The sequence below is a fragment of the Sesamum indicum genome, linkage group LG2 (genome assembly GCF_000512975.1).
Source record: "Sesamum indicum cultivar Zhongzhi No. 13 linkage group LG2, S_indicum_v1.0, whole genome shotgun sequence".
Taxonomy (NCBI): Eukaryota; Viridiplantae; Streptophyta; class Magnoliopsida; order Lamiales; family Pedaliaceae; genus Sesamum; species Sesamum indicum.
In genome coordinates this window covers 4,857,072-4,872,911 of record NC_026146.1, presented here as the reverse complement: position 1 = coordinate 4,872,911, position 15,840 = coordinate 4,857,072, and the positions used below count along the sequence as shown (strand labels likewise).

At 33.3% G+C, this 15,840-nt stretch overlaps 2 protein-coding genes across 2 annotated transcripts; one reads left to right on the top strand and one right to left on the bottom strand.

Annotated features, from left to right (window-relative positions):
- On the bottom strand, positions 21-2,551 carry LOC105180185 (glutathione S-transferase TCHQD). Its single transcript, XM_011103849.2, has 3 exons — positions 2,241-2,551; positions 1,207-1,488; positions 21-845 (listed from the first exon to the last, which is right to left on the bottom strand). Exons 2-3 carry the CDS (start codon positions 1,413-1,415, stop codon positions 251-253), a joined length of 804 nt encoding a protein of 267 aa, XP_011102151.1. The 5' UTR covers positions 1,416-1,488; positions 2,241-2,551; the 3' UTR covers positions 21-250.
- Positions 10,543-15,017, top strand: LOC105180175 (probable receptor-like serine/threonine-protein kinase At5g57670). The gene is made up of 10 exons (XM_011103840.2): positions 10,543-11,071; positions 11,385-11,482; positions 11,957-12,206; positions 12,305-13,024; positions 13,117-13,365; positions 13,475-13,638; positions 13,722-13,801; positions 13,886-14,033; positions 14,112-14,261; positions 14,438-15,017. Exons 1-10 carry the CDS (start codon positions 10,915-10,917, stop codon positions 14,714-14,716), a joined length of 2,295 nt encoding a protein of 764 aa, XP_011102142.1. The 5' UTR covers positions 10,543-10,914; the 3' UTR covers positions 14,717-15,017.

Below are 15,840 nucleotides of genomic sequence, written 5' to 3'. Positions count from 1 at the left end.
CAAAAAGGAAAAAGAGAAAATTGAAGAAAACAAATACTAGAAGTTCAGAAATCAACCATGTCTACAAGCAATACATCTCTCTGTAAACAACACATTCTTACAATCAGCATGATGAGGATATTCTTTTCCAACAACTGCCGAAATACATCTAACTTCTTTCTCATCATGATGCAACAAAATTCAAGAAGAAATCCAAAGCCTATATACAATCTACACATTTTGTCCAAACGAAAACAAAACACAACCTTAACTAATACTGTTTCAGCAAACTTCTGATTCGCACAAAGCACCAGGTTTTGAGTAGTGTCTTGTGCCGCCTCCAGCCATGAAAATATTTTCCGATCACCTTTCTATAGCTGGGCCGTTCTTGCACCACATTCCAGTACTCAGCTACGTTTAGTCTTGTATTTATGTACTTCTCTTCCAAATTCATGAGAGCCAGTCGACTTAGGAGAGGAATGAACGCAACATCTGCCAAAGTAAACTCTTCTCCAACCAGATACGTCGATTCACTCAGTTTTCTTTCAGCTTCATCTAGAATTCTCTCCAGATGTTCTTCACTCCATCTCAAGACTTCTGGATCTTTGAGTTTCTCTTCTGTTTCGTATGCTTCTTTAAGCTTACGATGGTATGCACTGGCAAGTTCTGGGCATTCTGCCATCCTAGCAATTATGACACGCCTCAGGAATTTAGTAACAGAGAGACGATATTTAGGTGGGACGTGGGAGAGGGTGAAGAATTTGGGATTCCACTGTTGTATCTTGTAAATCCATTCGACAACTTCTCCGCTGCTAAGAGTCGATTCATCGCCGCCAGAAGAGACCATTGCAATTCTCTCTATGTACCTGGACATCTCCAAAGTTTCAGTGTCCATATAATAGCAGCCGTTTCAAGTAGATATATCCACACCCCATACACAACAAAGTTTAAAGAAATCAATCTTGGCAAAAGAGTTCATAACAAAATCTAGACCGTGCAGATGTATAAGATAATAACATGACTCATTACCCTTTTCGTGCAGTGGTTAACTTTTGCTTGTCCTTGAAAACCAAATAGCTGTAGCATTTTCCCCGCGAAATCCAAGTTCCAATGATTTTTTAAAGAAAGGTAGAAGAACAACTAACTATAAAGATGGTTTTGTTTTTCTAACTGTGATGATGAAGCCTAAAATACCATAACTAACAGCAGGGTGAAAATAAGACATACTGGATAATCTCTACAGTGTCGTACAAGATGTGCGAACCATTCTGGAAAACTGGAAGTTTGGCACTTGGGTTCATCCGGAAGAAACTAGAATCAAAATTCTTGCCCGTGATAGGATTTACATGGAATGATGTATAATCAATGTTCTTCTCTTCCAATGCAATCCTCACTTTCTGGCTGTCTAAGGAATATGGATGATGATACAGCTGCATTATGTTACCAACATCGACTGTTCAGCCGTGCAATTTTTGTCTGTACTCTGCAACCCCAAGCAGAAAAATTCACCTGCTTTCAAGAGGCAAAGCCCGCACTCATTAGTTACAGATTAAGTCGTGAAAAGCTACCAAAGTTAACTCACAGCTGATGCATTTACACAATGTTAACAGCACAACAAGGTTGCATGATTGGTAATACAAACCACTTTGTAGTTTCCATCTAAACTATGTTTTTCAGGCTGATTATAAAGTTACCACCGATAAGGATGAAAAGAGAAACACATGAAACATGTGTTGCAGATTACTTCAATGAAGAGGCTATTCGAAAAGCCAAATCAGTCAGCAAAGGATGAACTTGAACACACATCTATACGCACTGTTCAGCTTAAAGAATCATTAAAATTATGACCAACATCAAGGTAAAGTAAATGCCGCGGAACTCTTAAAATATATTACATCAAAGAGAAAAATACTTGTAAAAAACCTCAAACAACAGAGCTAGTTCTGATAGTCCTATATAAGTGAGTTTCAACAGAGTGATTCTTTAATTGCTCTGATTCAAGTCCACAGAGCATGACAAACGCAGGAAATAACAACAACATTATTACAACAAAAACTCTAACTTGGTCGAACAAAACACTAATTTGCCATCATATCCCAACAACTTCCTTAAAATCCTTTGCTCAGATTCAATAAAACTATGTAATTACAGACATAATCCACACAGTACATAACTTCATACACAGCCAAACTTGCTGAACAACAACATCCAAAAACAAAAAAAGAAAGATCAACATGAAACAAAAAAACCAAAAAAATTACCAGGGCAAAGGAGCTCAGGGTCCTGCAGAAAACGAGTGTATTCAGAAATTTTATGGGTTTATAGAGATTTGGGGTGCACGTGAAAGTAGAATTAAAAAAGATACCCTTCGATCAGAAAGCGTAAAGGGTGTTGCAGAAATAGAGAAAGAAGAAGAAAAGATAGTGGAGGAAAAGTAATGGAAGAATTTGGACAGCCCAGAGACAACAGTTTGTGTTCTTGCTGAGAATCTCTCTTATGATGTTAATATGGAAAGGGACAGAACATGAAGAAATTTTAAACAGTATGATGGATTGATTCTTGATATCTTAAACAGTAACTCGTAACTTCCCACACCACCCACCACTTTTTATATTTTCATAGGTCAACTAGTCTTTGCCACCCCTAACCTACCTACCCCACCCCCCATCTCTCTCTCTCTCTCTCATAGTCATAATACATTTGAAGATAATTAATGATAACGAATAATAATGATACAACCCTCATAATTTTCACATTTTTTATCAAATATTCAAATTATTATTTAACATAGTCAAACTTGATTATTTGTTCCAACAATTACTTTTCAAGAATTAAGGCTTTGTTTGGTTTCATTTTTTAGACGGGCCAAAACACATTTAATATTTGCCTGCTTCTCTTTTACACCTTATCTGTTTGTGAATTTTTTGTATATATACACATCCATATATAAAAATATAATATAAAAGATATATGATTTGATAATGAACAGTAATTTCTATATCCAAAAAATTCAATATTAAATACACAACATCTATCTATACATATATATATATATAAGAGACTTAATTTGAAAATGAACAGTAACTTTTGTCTCTCAAAACACAATATCAAATATACAATACTTATTTTAAATTATCTCTAAATATAAATCCAAACATACATAATTATTTCCAACACATACTTATTTATTTTTATTTTCTCTCTCTATCTGCACAAAACAAAACAAAACACCCAAAAAAAATAAATCCAAACTTTATGTTTATGTTTCACCCACAAATATTTTGCACCTTCTACAAAGCAATTACAGTCGACTCACTTAAAATTTGCATATATAACACTGAAACAATCGCTATCAGCTTTTTATGAAAATAAATTAAAAGAAATATTGTTAATTTATATTTAAGTATTTAAATCTAATATAGTTTAAATCAGAAGTCATACACAGTTCACCGTCAATTTCTTTGAGCCATCCATACAATTTGGGCCTAAATGGGCGGCCTAGGCCCAATACTAATCTTAATTTAAAAATGTCATTATCTCTAATAAATACAATGGGCCTAAATGGGCGGTCTGGGCCCAAAACTTCTTTCAATAATATCTCATGTATCAAAATATCTAAACAAGCATTGTGAAATTAATGCGATGCACCTAACCGATTGAATCCAACTATAAATATTGTGATTAAAATGCGACTTCAGTTCAAGAAACGTCAATGTCGTTGGAGCTTCCGCATAATTTTTTCCCATAAAACGTGTCGACATTTTGGTGTTGCCGATCGAGCCACGTCACAGGTTTAGGCTACGTGCAGTTCACCCTAAATTGTAGACATTTAATGAAAATCGAGTCCATGGTACCACACGATTTTCGTATATGTAGGGGGAATCTAATATAAAAAAGAAAGTCATTTTTTACTTACAATCAGTGGTTTGTGCCACTGCGACACCAATTCTTGAAACACCAATATAGTTACTTATATTTATTTTAAATAGTCCACGTCAAAATACTGTCATACTTATACTCTGCTCTCATTCATGTTAATCACTCGATTTTATATCCAACTCTAAATTTAAAATTTTACATCGTATCTATCTAATTATACAACAAAAATACAAGAATGAAATTGTTTGACTTGGGAATTGTTGGTATTATGTTTTCAGTTAAAGTGTCATCTTAACTTGAGCAATATTATTAAGCAATTATGATTAGTACAATGTAAGATGTAACAGCACCAAAATCAACTTGTTAACAAACTTGACCATGCCTTGTGCACCAAATTACACTACAATCTTACCAACTTTTCACATCATGTTAGGACCACATAAATTAAATTCTTTGTAAATGAAATTAATAATTTGTAACATGTCTGGTTTTGATCATACCAGTTTGAGGGATTTCAAGTTTTTGTTACAAACATATTAGAAACGAGTGTTGGTATTTTATGGATTCTGCAGTTACAAATTATAGGGGGTGTTTGCAAATACTTAAAATAAAGCACTTATCGACTTATTGCTGGAAGTAAGTTGAATAGAGTGATTTTATTTTACAATTTCTGTTTTCCAAGTGCTTAATTAAGTTGAGATTTAAACTAAAAACTATTAACAGCTCCCCACTAAATTTTCACGGCTTATTGATAAAATTATAAATTCTTTCAAACGGTTATTTTCCAAATATTCAAAAAATATATATTTTTTTGTCACTTTTTAACTTTTTATTTTCAAACACTCCTACTTTTTATATTTTTATTCAAAAGTAATCAAAGAAAATGTTTTTAATTCCTTTCCAGATTTTGTTATAAATAATTCAAAATTTGTATACACAATCTTCATACTTTTTACTTTCTTTTTGTTTTACAGAATATCCTGATTTTAAATTTTCCACTACTGACCGCACTTTTATCATTATTACATTTTTTTTATTTTTTTGAAAAGAATACAAATATTTTTACACTTTTGGTAATCATGTGGGTTAATTATCACAACAAAATTTTAATTAAAAAAAAAACATTAATCAGTACAAATATATAAAATAATAAGAAACAGAAATAATTTCATCTACACCCCTAATTTATAATTTATTTATACAAATTCCCATATCGTTTGAAAAAATTACACATACATCCATAAAAAATTTGCATCTGTCTTTTAAAAAATTATATATGCATCCACAGAAACAGTAACAGTATTATACTAACAAAATTTTTTTTCTATTAAGAATAATTTACATAAATAACCTATAAATTAGGGGTAAAAATATAATTATCTAGTAAGTGAGATGATGTTGGGTAGTATGTCTGATAATTGATACCTACCCTAGCACGTGAAGAGAGTACAGTGGAACCGACACAATACATCAAAGGCATCACATTATCAAATTGGAAACCAAATGTAGCCCAAACCCTTCAATAGAAAAAGAAATATTCACATGCACCACAATCCCAATAAGGTCCCACAATTTTGGGACTACATTGTTCATGGATTCTTCTTTTCTTTGTTTTTTCTATAATTTTTATTGCTGTTTTAAAATTTAGTGTGATTATACGTAAATTTTATTAATTTAAAAAATTATATTTAGTATTTATAGTGTTTGTTTTTATCTAATAAATAAATTCATCAACTAATTAAAATATATTGATCTTAACAACAAAAAATTGAACGAAAAATCATATTTAACTTCGATTTGACTTATTTTATTAGTTTGTTACGGTTTAAATAAATATTTTTTGATCAAATTATTATTATTATAAGAATAAAAATATACGTTATTATGTATAATAACGTATGATGATCATAAAAGAATTTACATATAATTACGGGAAGATTTGAAAGCGGATATTATTGGGATTTAATAACAAATAATTATACATGAAGAAATTATTGAGATGCGTGCATGAACAAATTGAGGTTGAGACCATAAAATGATACCAGGTTGACACGTGTTCAAGAGACAATGTCGTGGGCCTAAGAAGACACGTGTGCGTGTATAGTTGGAGGGCTCACGTGAGGAGTGTGGGTGGCGTCTGGTCGGTTAGCTGATTTCAGTTTTCATGGTCCACACTCAATAAATGAACCCATTTCTTCCACTCACTAAATGAACCAAATTGCCTATTTTTTTGGGATGCTTAAAATTTTGTATAATTCAAAATTTTATTTTTAGTAGCTTGAAATATTTATTTTTATTTAATAAATAAAATCTAATATCAATAAAAAAATTAAATGAATATTTATTGATTTTTAAATTTATCGGAGGTCAAACAATTTTCTTAACTATTCTTACAAGGGTGAAGATTGAAAAAAATATCTTATAACATGCATTAACATGTAAAGATGTATAAGGATAGTTTGATTAGAAAAATTTTATTTGACCTATAATAAATCAATCGGAGCAAATACGATTTTTCATTCGATTTTTTTTATTGATATCAATAAATTCTGTCAATTTTGACTGACGAATTGATTTGTTTGTTGGACAAAAACAAACGTTAGAAGTACAGTATACAATTTTTCAAATCACAAAGAGTTAATATGTAGTTATACTAAATTTAAGGGGAGGACGATGTAAATATTCCTATTTTTTTTAATAAATAAATATTCTGCCAAAATTTATTTTTCATTCAAAATAATAACCAAGGGGATGATAGAAGTATTAAACTATTAAAAAATTAAGAAAAAGAATAATTACACTTCAATTCTTGAGGTTTGGTATAATTACACATAGATCTTATGTGATTTAGAATATTACATATAGTACTCTTTAGATTTGTTGTCATCTAATAAATGAGTTCTCCAATTAGTCAAAATTCACTGAATTTACTGATATTAATAGAAAAAAAGGGCGACAAAAATTCATGTTTGCCCCCGATTGAATTATTACTAATTAATTACAGGTCAAATAAATATTTTTATAACTAAATTATCCTTATATATCTTCACGCGCTAATACATATGAGGAGGTATATCTTCACTGTTATAAAAGTAGTTTAGTTAGAAAAAAAATTATTTGACCTGCAATAATCCAATAATATACAAATCAATTAAGGGTAAGTATAGATTTTTATTCAGTTTTTTTAATTATCAATATCAACAGATTTAGTAAATTTTGACTAACGAAGGAAACTACGTGTTAGATGGAAGCAAATCACAAAAGTATTGAATATAATATTCTAAACCACATGAAATTTATATATGATTACACAAAACTCCCCCTAGAAGAGAGTATAATTATTCCTTAAAAAATTACCCACTCTCTAATTTTAATTTCCCGTTAATAATATTAAGAGGGTGTTTGACTAAGCTTATAAGTTTTTCAAAACATTTTAAATGATGGGGACAAAATAATTTAATAAAAAACTGTGTAAATTAATATATAGTTATGTGGGGACAAACTGAAGCAGGAGGGGCTAATTGTGAACGTCAACCCCTGTTAAGTACGCAGCTTTCCATGAGATTTAAGAGCCACAAACCACTGATTTGTTTTAGTGAAATTGTACGTACCATTACCAACAAAGAGCCATTTCTGACCTCATTTTCAGATACTTAAAAAATTAATCAAATACTTCTTCTCCATTGGATGTTAAATCACGTGTTGTTCGCTTTATGTATTTAGTTTTTTTGTCCCAAATGTTTTCGTTTATGTTGTTTTTGGACTAACATATTCTGATCGAAATATTCTAAGGAGGTAATAATATTTAGACTTGATAATTTATAATCTGTTTATATAAATTATTTTTATTTTTTTATGCTAACTCTGATAGTCAAAAGTAGGAGTAGTTTGTGTAAATGATATTGATATTTCTAATTGATTTATGTAAAATCACTTTTGAACTATAAGTTTTAATTGCAAATTGACCCCATGAATTACGTAAATTCATAATTTCGAACCTTACAAGTTGAAGTGCATAATTTGTGAACCCTCGGAGTGTATTGCTTTATTTAGTTTAATTTAATATATGCTTTCATCTGAAAATATATATACTATTAATAATTAGATTAACGTTTCTTTTAATATATTAATTTGATCTTTCTTCCATTTGAAATAAATCATAATGTTTGGCATGCTGCTCGTGGACCCTCATCTTACCTTATTTGACAATTCCACCCCAACTCATAATTTGGGGTTACGTTTGAATTCGAGGGAATAATTTCAAAAAAATAATTTGAAATGGCTTCATATTTTAAAAAAAATTAAAATTCATTATAATTTAATAAAACACAGTTCAAATATAGAATTGAATAATATAAAATCCCTTAAATTTTAATTAATCCAAAGAATTTGTACTAAAAAATTCAAATTTGTCAATTCAAATGTAGCCCGAACTGCATTACATATATAAAAGTCTCTTAATAACAATTATACTTTGTAACAAACATATATTCCCTGAAAATGGGATGTCATTTTCACGTGTCTAATTTATTTGACATTCGCTTAATCCACCATCAATCAATCCTTGAGAAAAATGTGTGATCTAGTAATGTTTTGCTACTTAATTGCATGTGCATCGAAATATACAACCTTCCACAACGATCTCATAGAAAGTCACGTACTCTATCAACACAATGCTGGATCCTGAGGACAGGAAAGTACGTGAGGTTCGTCCTCGATTTCGACCCTCCGACGCTCAAGTTAGTAAGGTCGAATCGAATAGAAAATATGCGATCAAAAACTTAGATCGAAGATAACTAAATGCCAATTACCTCAAATAACAGTAAGTCGAAGTATTTATAGGGCCCAGGTGGTTACTGTTGTTTGGACCACGTGTCCTCATCTAAGAAGCAGACATCCTCGATCGGACGGTCCTCAGATCTCGGGGTCTTCTTTGTCCAAATGGGTCCGAAATTTAAACTATCTGACCCGTTTTCCTGGGTGCGTGGATCCTGAGCCCATAATGATAAAAATACCCTTCATTAAGGGTATTTTTGTTACTTCACATTATAATCATATCGAGGATGAGTGTTCGGACGTAATAAATTATTACTTGCAAGTAGATTATTATAAAGGAAAATGCAATATATCCCAATAATAACGACGCTCGTACCCTTAATTTTTAAAAAATAAAATTTGAATGAAGTGACACTTACCATTTTTATTTTATTTTTTTGGGCTGGAAACAATTATCATGATCTTTTATGTTCTAAATATTAACTAATAAATGGAGTCATTACAGTAGGTCATGGTATTAATTATATCATGTTGGCATACATCATTAATGTACTAGAAAATCATAATTTCTACAACACAATTAAATAATTCAAACCAACCACGAATTTTTATAATCACATTAAAGAATCTTAATCCAATAATCTTTCTTCTCAAAAAAAAAAAAATGATTTCGTACACACAAAGCAGAGCTTTTTTAATCATTATGTCGATTCAATTCATACATCCTCGTATTAAGAATAATCAACATTAGATTACAATAATCCTAATTTTAATTAATACAACAATATAATTATAAATATATTATAATATCTATCTGCCCGTTCGATGAAACTCAAATTCATAACCTCAAATTTATTTATAAAACATCAACCTTAATTTCAGCCAGAGTTGGATAGTCAAAATCCTAGAACTTCTCACATGTAATAACTTCAATTTAATTAATTCAATTTCATCAATCTCCATTTCATTTTTCCAATTAGTTCCGAAACCTTTTTCCTTTCTCTTTATTCATAAATTTCTTGAAAAGATTTTAGTTAATCTTCCTTTTTTGCCAAATAATCATTTAACGTAAAAACAAAAAGAAAAATATTTATTGTGACATACTTTTAATCGCAATTTTTTTTTTTACTATTTTCTCTCATTTGCTTTCTAATTTATACTTTTTTAAAAGAAAATATTTATTTATTTTTAATATAATATTTAATTTATAGGGTAATTATACTCTTATGAAGTTTGATGTAATTACACGTAAACCCCTAATGTTTGGTTATATTTAACAAATTCGTCAGTTAAAATTTACAGAATTTGATAATATTAACAAATAAAATTCAATATTTACCATCGATTAACTTATTACTGTTTTGTTGCAAGTTAAATAAATTTTTTTATGATCAAATTACCATTATACATCTGCACATATTAATGCATGTGAATGTGATGAGGTAAACTTTGATCGTTATAAATGTAGTTTAGTCAGAAAATGCTTGTTTGACCTGAATAAAATTAATAATAAGTCAATCGAGGACAAATATCAATAGCAATTTTTTTGTTAATAAGAAAAAAATTTAATAAATTTTAACTAACGAATGAATCTATTTATTAAATAGAAGTAAATTTTAGAAGCATTAAATATAGTTTTTAAATTATAAAAAATTTATATAATTATAGAAAAAGATTGTAATTATTCTTAAATTACTTTATACATGCATTTGAGTGTATTGTACACGTCACTGTATGAATAGGTGGGATAAGTGAAGTCCACTTGCTATGTAAAGGCATATCCCATTCCACTTTCCAAAGCCCACCCCCTACCAATAAACAAATAAAAGAAAAAGTAAAAAAGATGGGTCCCACTAGGGAGGCCCAAAAATCATAGGTGACGGTAATAATTTGAAGCGAAGAAGCGTACACCAACACTTCCCCATCTAACTTTTGGTGGGCAGAAAAGAAAGTGCAGTGCAGTTCAGGAAATATGCATATGACCTCCTGACATCTCTCACTGCTGCTGCTCCAAATCTTGAAAACCCAACCAAAAACTACTGAGATATATATGTATATATATCTATCAGTTACGCTAATAAGTTTTAACCACCCCCAAGAAAGAAACCACATCCTTTTTCCTAGGACTCTTCTTGTCTGCTCTGCTTCATGACCTCTCAGGATTCCCGCCGATGGCAGAAGCATAAATTGAAGTGAAAACAAGAATCTTGAATATCTGTGTGTGCGTGTGTGTGTGTAGTGTTCTTTTTCTTTTCTTTTCTCTTTGAGGTGAAGACTGAGATGGTGGTTGCCGGCGGCGAAGAGTGCTCCGGCGGCCGGACCGTGGTGGTGGGGGTGAAGCTGGACTCCCATAGCAGAGAGCTGCTGACGTGGGCTTTGGTGAAAGTTGCTCAGGCGGGTGATCGTGTAGTTGCACTTCATGTTCTTGACAACAATGGTGAGTATGAATAAATTCGTTGTGTGGTTTCCCGAATCTGTGGGAACTGTCTTTGATACAGACAACTACTGCTTAATGTTGCTCTTCTTCTCAGAAGCCATGTTTACTTAAAGTTTTTTGTATCTGTTTCAACTTTTTGGTTTCTGTTGCGACATTTTTGCTTGAATTCTTTAAATTAAGCCAAAGATGTAACTCCAAGCAAGGATTTTTATTGTGGTGTCACCTCTATTTTTCTTGGTTTAATTCTGTTTATTTGGTGTTCTACAAGTTTCACTTGTAAAATCAATTCATTTGGTGTTATGGGATTTTGCAGAAATTGTGGATCGTGATGGAAAATCATCTCTACTCTCTCTGGTTAAAGCTTTTGACTCAATTCTTGCAGTTTATGAAGGCTTCTGTAATCTCAAACAGGCAAGAAACTTCTCATCAATCATCACTATTTTGTCTCTGATTTCTTGCCAGTTCCCACCTTTTCTCTTCAAATTTTGTGGTTAATTACTGTGAACTTGCGAAGAGGAAATGCTGGAATTCTTGCTTCTTACTAAAGTTATGTTTGCATACCATTTTCCGCTGTAAGAAAACGGTAGCGGTGGCTGGTGTCCATTTAGTGCTGTAAGAAAACGGTAGCGGTGGCTGGTGTCCATTTAGTGTTAATTTGACATAAATTGGTAGGTGATGGTGTGACATAAGTTGAATGTGAGTTGAAGACGGTGTCGGTGGATCTTGGCAGCCAAAGCCAAGAATGTATTGAATTATCATTTATGACTTCTGCAGGGCCTCTTTTTGTTTTCCTTCGGTACAATAAGAAAAAGTTCAATTAGATAAAGTTGCAATTATGATGAAAATTTGAGGTAAAAAGCTGGAATTTTGCTGCTAATGCTGTAGGTGGATCTCAAGTTAAAGATCTGTAGAGGTTCGTCGATTCGGAAAATTCTTGTCCGTGAAGCCAAATCTTACTATGCAACTGAGGTTATTGTTGGAACTGCTCAAACTCATCATACGATCCGTTCATCAGCATCTGTTGCTAAGTACTGTGCTAAAAAATTGTCCAAAGATTGTTCTGTCTTGGCTGTCAATAATGGGAAGATTGTTTTTCATAGAGAATCCAATTCAGTATCTCGCATTAGCTTGAAAGGTAGTGTTTTTGCATTATCCATAATTGAATCAGCCCACAACTCCGTTAATTAATTTTACTAGAAACCTTGCTTATTTGTCTTGGTTTCACTTGAGCAGAAATCGAGCATCACCGCCGCAATGGTCTGCTCAATGCCATTCAGAGATCGTTCAGTAAGAACGTGAAAGTGCTTAACGATAGTCGTTCCATGAAGCCGATGTTGACATGGGATGAAGGTACCTGTGGCAAATTGGATATGGCCTTAGCTAGTCCTGATCTTGTGACCCTTGAACGGAATTGTTCGATTTGTTCGCCGGATTCAGTGGCACCCAATAATTCTTTTGGACGATTGTCTGAGGAGCTTTCAGATGATGATAGTAAAGAGAATTCAATGGCTATAGTACCAGTGCAGAAGCTAGAGGCAGCATCAAGTTCAATTTCCCTGTTATTAAGAGAATTACCAGAACCGAAACCTGGTTGGCCGCTTCTTCGTCGAGCCATTTTATCAAATGCGACATCTTCAAATAATCCCCGTGCGAGACAAATATCTGTGGTTCAGTGGGCCATGCGTCTACCAAGTCGATATGGTTTGTCAATTGAGCATACGAATAGGAAAGATAGTGATTCTGATTGTGACGGTGAGCAATCTTCTAAACTAGATGGAGAAAGCGGTGCAATTATTCCTGTGGGAAATGAGACTTTATCTGTTCCATCATCACCTGACTCGATCTCGAGACCCTTACCAGTGGAACTGGAGGGTCTTCATGAGAAATACACTGCCACCTGCAGATTGTTTAAATTCCATGAACTCGTCTCAGCAACATCCAATTTCATACCAGGTTTTTATCTTACTTATACTTTTTAAAGAAAAATATAATGTTCAATCTAGGCACTCCCAGTTGACTGCCTGGTTGAACTTGTGAATTTCCAGAGAATATGATCGGCAAAGGTGGCAGCAGCCAGGTTTACAGAGGCTGCCTTCCTGACGGCAAGGAACTTGCTGTGAAGATTTTAAAGCCATCTGAAGATGCGCTGAAAGAGTTCGTTCTTGAAATTGAGATCATCACAGCTCTGCATCACAAAAACATCATCTCACTTTTTGGATTCTGTTTCGAGAATAACCATCTTCTCTTGGTCTATGATTTTCTATCAAGAGGAAGCCTTGAAGAGAACCTTCATGGTAAGCAGTTACATGATGCGTTCATCGGCTAGAAGATATCATCTTTTTGGTATTCATTTCTAGGCTTCTGTTTCGTGACATATCCTCTTAATTATATATTATAAATCAGGTAACAAAAAGGAACCACTGGCATTTGGGTGGAGTGAGAGGTATAGGGTTGCTATCGGAGTAGCTGAGGCTTTGGATTATCTTCACAACAGAGAAGCTCAACCCGTAATCCACAGGGATGTCAAGTCATCCAATATACTTCTATCCGATGATTTTGAGCCACAGGTAGTGCTACTATTAATCAGTTAAACATTTCACTTTCCTACTTAAAGAGTCTCATTTATGGTTGTTATTTGACTATTTTCCAGCTTTCTGATTTCGGGCTTGCTAAATGGGCATCGGCAACTTCATCTCACATAACATGCACTGATGTGGCTGGGACATTCGGGTCAGTAGCTTTTGTTGATTAAACGCATTCTTAGATCAGAAACCAAGCAAATATGTTTGTTGCTAAAGATTTTATTCTGTGCAGATACTTGGCTCCTGAATATTTCATGTATGGCAAAGTAAATGAGAAGATCGATGTCTATGCATATGGGGTAGTACTTCTGGAGCTTCTATCAGGAAGAAAGCCTATATGCAGTGATTGTCCAAAGGGCCAAGAGAGCCTTGTTATGTGGGTATGTTCTCTATACTGTCAGTAATTCACTAGCAACATTTAACTTCATTACAGAAATAAGATCTTTTGGCTGTTGCAGGCAAAGCCAATTTTAAATTCTGAGAAGTTCGTCACATTGCTGGACCCAAGCTTGGGCAGCAGTTACGATCATAATCAAGTTGAGAGAATGGTTCTAGCTGCTTCACTCTGCATAAGACGTGCACCACGAGCTCGCCCCCAAATGAGCCTCGTAAGTCATAATTAAATATCCCTGATCTGTTAACTGCACTTCCGAAATGAACTGCTTTATCTGTAAAATATAATTTATTTGCCTCAGCAAAGAAAGACGCAAACTCATCGATTAATGTGTAGAATCGATTCTTAAAGTCAAATGATAATAATATATAAAAAATCTTGCTATTGCAGGTAGTGAAGCTTCTCCAAGGCGACGCTGAGGTAGTAAAGTGGGCAAGACTCCAAGTGAATGCTTCCGAGGGGTCTAACATCAGGCAAGAAGCTAATTCTCTTGATGGGGCTGATGCACTAGACGACGAAACCTTTTCACAGTCTAATCTGCAATCCCACCTCAACCTGGCTTTGCTCGGTGTGGAGGAAGATTCTCTCTCCATAAGCAGCATCGAGCAAAGTGTTTCTTTAGAGGATTATCTGCGAGGCAGGTGGAGCCGTTCCTCAAGCTTTGACTAACCGTAACTTGTGCACCAAACGAAAAAGTTTTCGAGTGTGATTCTTCTATGCATGTTCTCCTCTTTGTTGATAGGGGCTTTTGGATGTGAGGTTGTTTGTGTGTGCGCCCTCCTCCTACCCTTTTGTTGTCGTGAAAGGCGAAGCAATTTTCTAGGGATTGTCTTCCAGAATGTATAGGATACAAGTGCAATCTGCATGAAAGATTTGATGTATTTTGGTTCTTGAATCCTCCTCTCAAAGTGTAGTTATACAATGTTCACATGATATATAACATAGGCGCTAGATTCTTGATCTTCTTTCATACTCACTCTTTTGTTTCTTGCAATTCACTTTGAAGTTTATGCCTTCATTTTCATCAACTTGTCAATGATTGTAACATATGAGCATGCTCATGTTCTGGTGATTATGGCCAGAGCTTTTCAGGCCTCACATCCCAAATGACCACCTCACATTCTACATCCTCTATCTTCATGCCCATTTCCTCTTTCATTTTGGCTTGAAAATGATACAAATCTTACACTCACACACCACACATATTGGTCAACATTTGATAATAAAAAGAGATCCAATCATTTTTCTTCAAGAAATTACTAGGTACTACCTCTATAAACTAGACCTTGAAATTATAGAATTTCACTCAAATATTAAAATTCATGTTCCAATGTTGGTAATCTTCTCTAATTATAATTGATTATTCGACATGATATATAAAAACATCTCCATAAAATTACTTCTTTTTTTGAAATTCAAATAAAGTATGAATTTCTCAAAAACCATGTGTAGGCTTCCAAGTTTGAGTCCAATTTGGATTCTTTTCTGGTAGTGGAATATTGGGCCTATCCATTATCCATTTCTCAAATTTCTGGGCTAAGGCCCACTAAATGCCCAATAATGGGCTAGATTCATATGAAATCTTCACCCAATGGGAAATAGTAATAAAACAATTTATTATTAAATAATGTAACAGTTATGACGTAGGGGTTACATCATAGCGATAGTGTGAGGGATTTCCAAGTCAAAGAAGAGAAATTGTTAAGTCTTTTCCGCCGGCCACAACTCAAAGAAAACGAAAGAAACTTTCAAGCACAAGACCGGCGAGACCAAGAAACCACGACGCCAAATGG

What these genes read in the sequence shown, in the direction of transcription:
- LOC105180185 (XM_011103849.2), bottom strand. Translation starts at nt 1,415, where the DNA reads ATGCAGCTGTATCATCATCCATATTCCTTAGACAGCCAGAAAGTGAGG. An exon ending in GACACTGTAGAGATTATCCA is followed by an intron (nt 846 to 1,206) that starts GTATGTCTTATT and finishes GGAGATGTCCAG; the next exon opens with GTACATAGAGAGAATTGCAA.
- LOC105180175 (XM_011103840.2), top strand. Translation starts at nt 10,915, where the DNA reads ATGGTGGTTGCCGGCGGCGAAGAGTGCTCCGGCGGCCGGACCGTGGTG. An exon ending in AACATCCAATTTCATACCAG is followed by an intron (nt 13,025 to 13,116) that starts GTTTTTATCTTA and finishes GTGAATTTCCAG; the next exon opens with AGAATATGATCGGCAAAGGT. An exon ending in CCGATGATTTTGAGCCACAG is followed by an intron (nt 13,639 to 13,721) that starts GTAGTGCTACTA and finishes ACTATTTTCCAG; the next exon opens with CTTTCTGATTTCGGGCTTGC.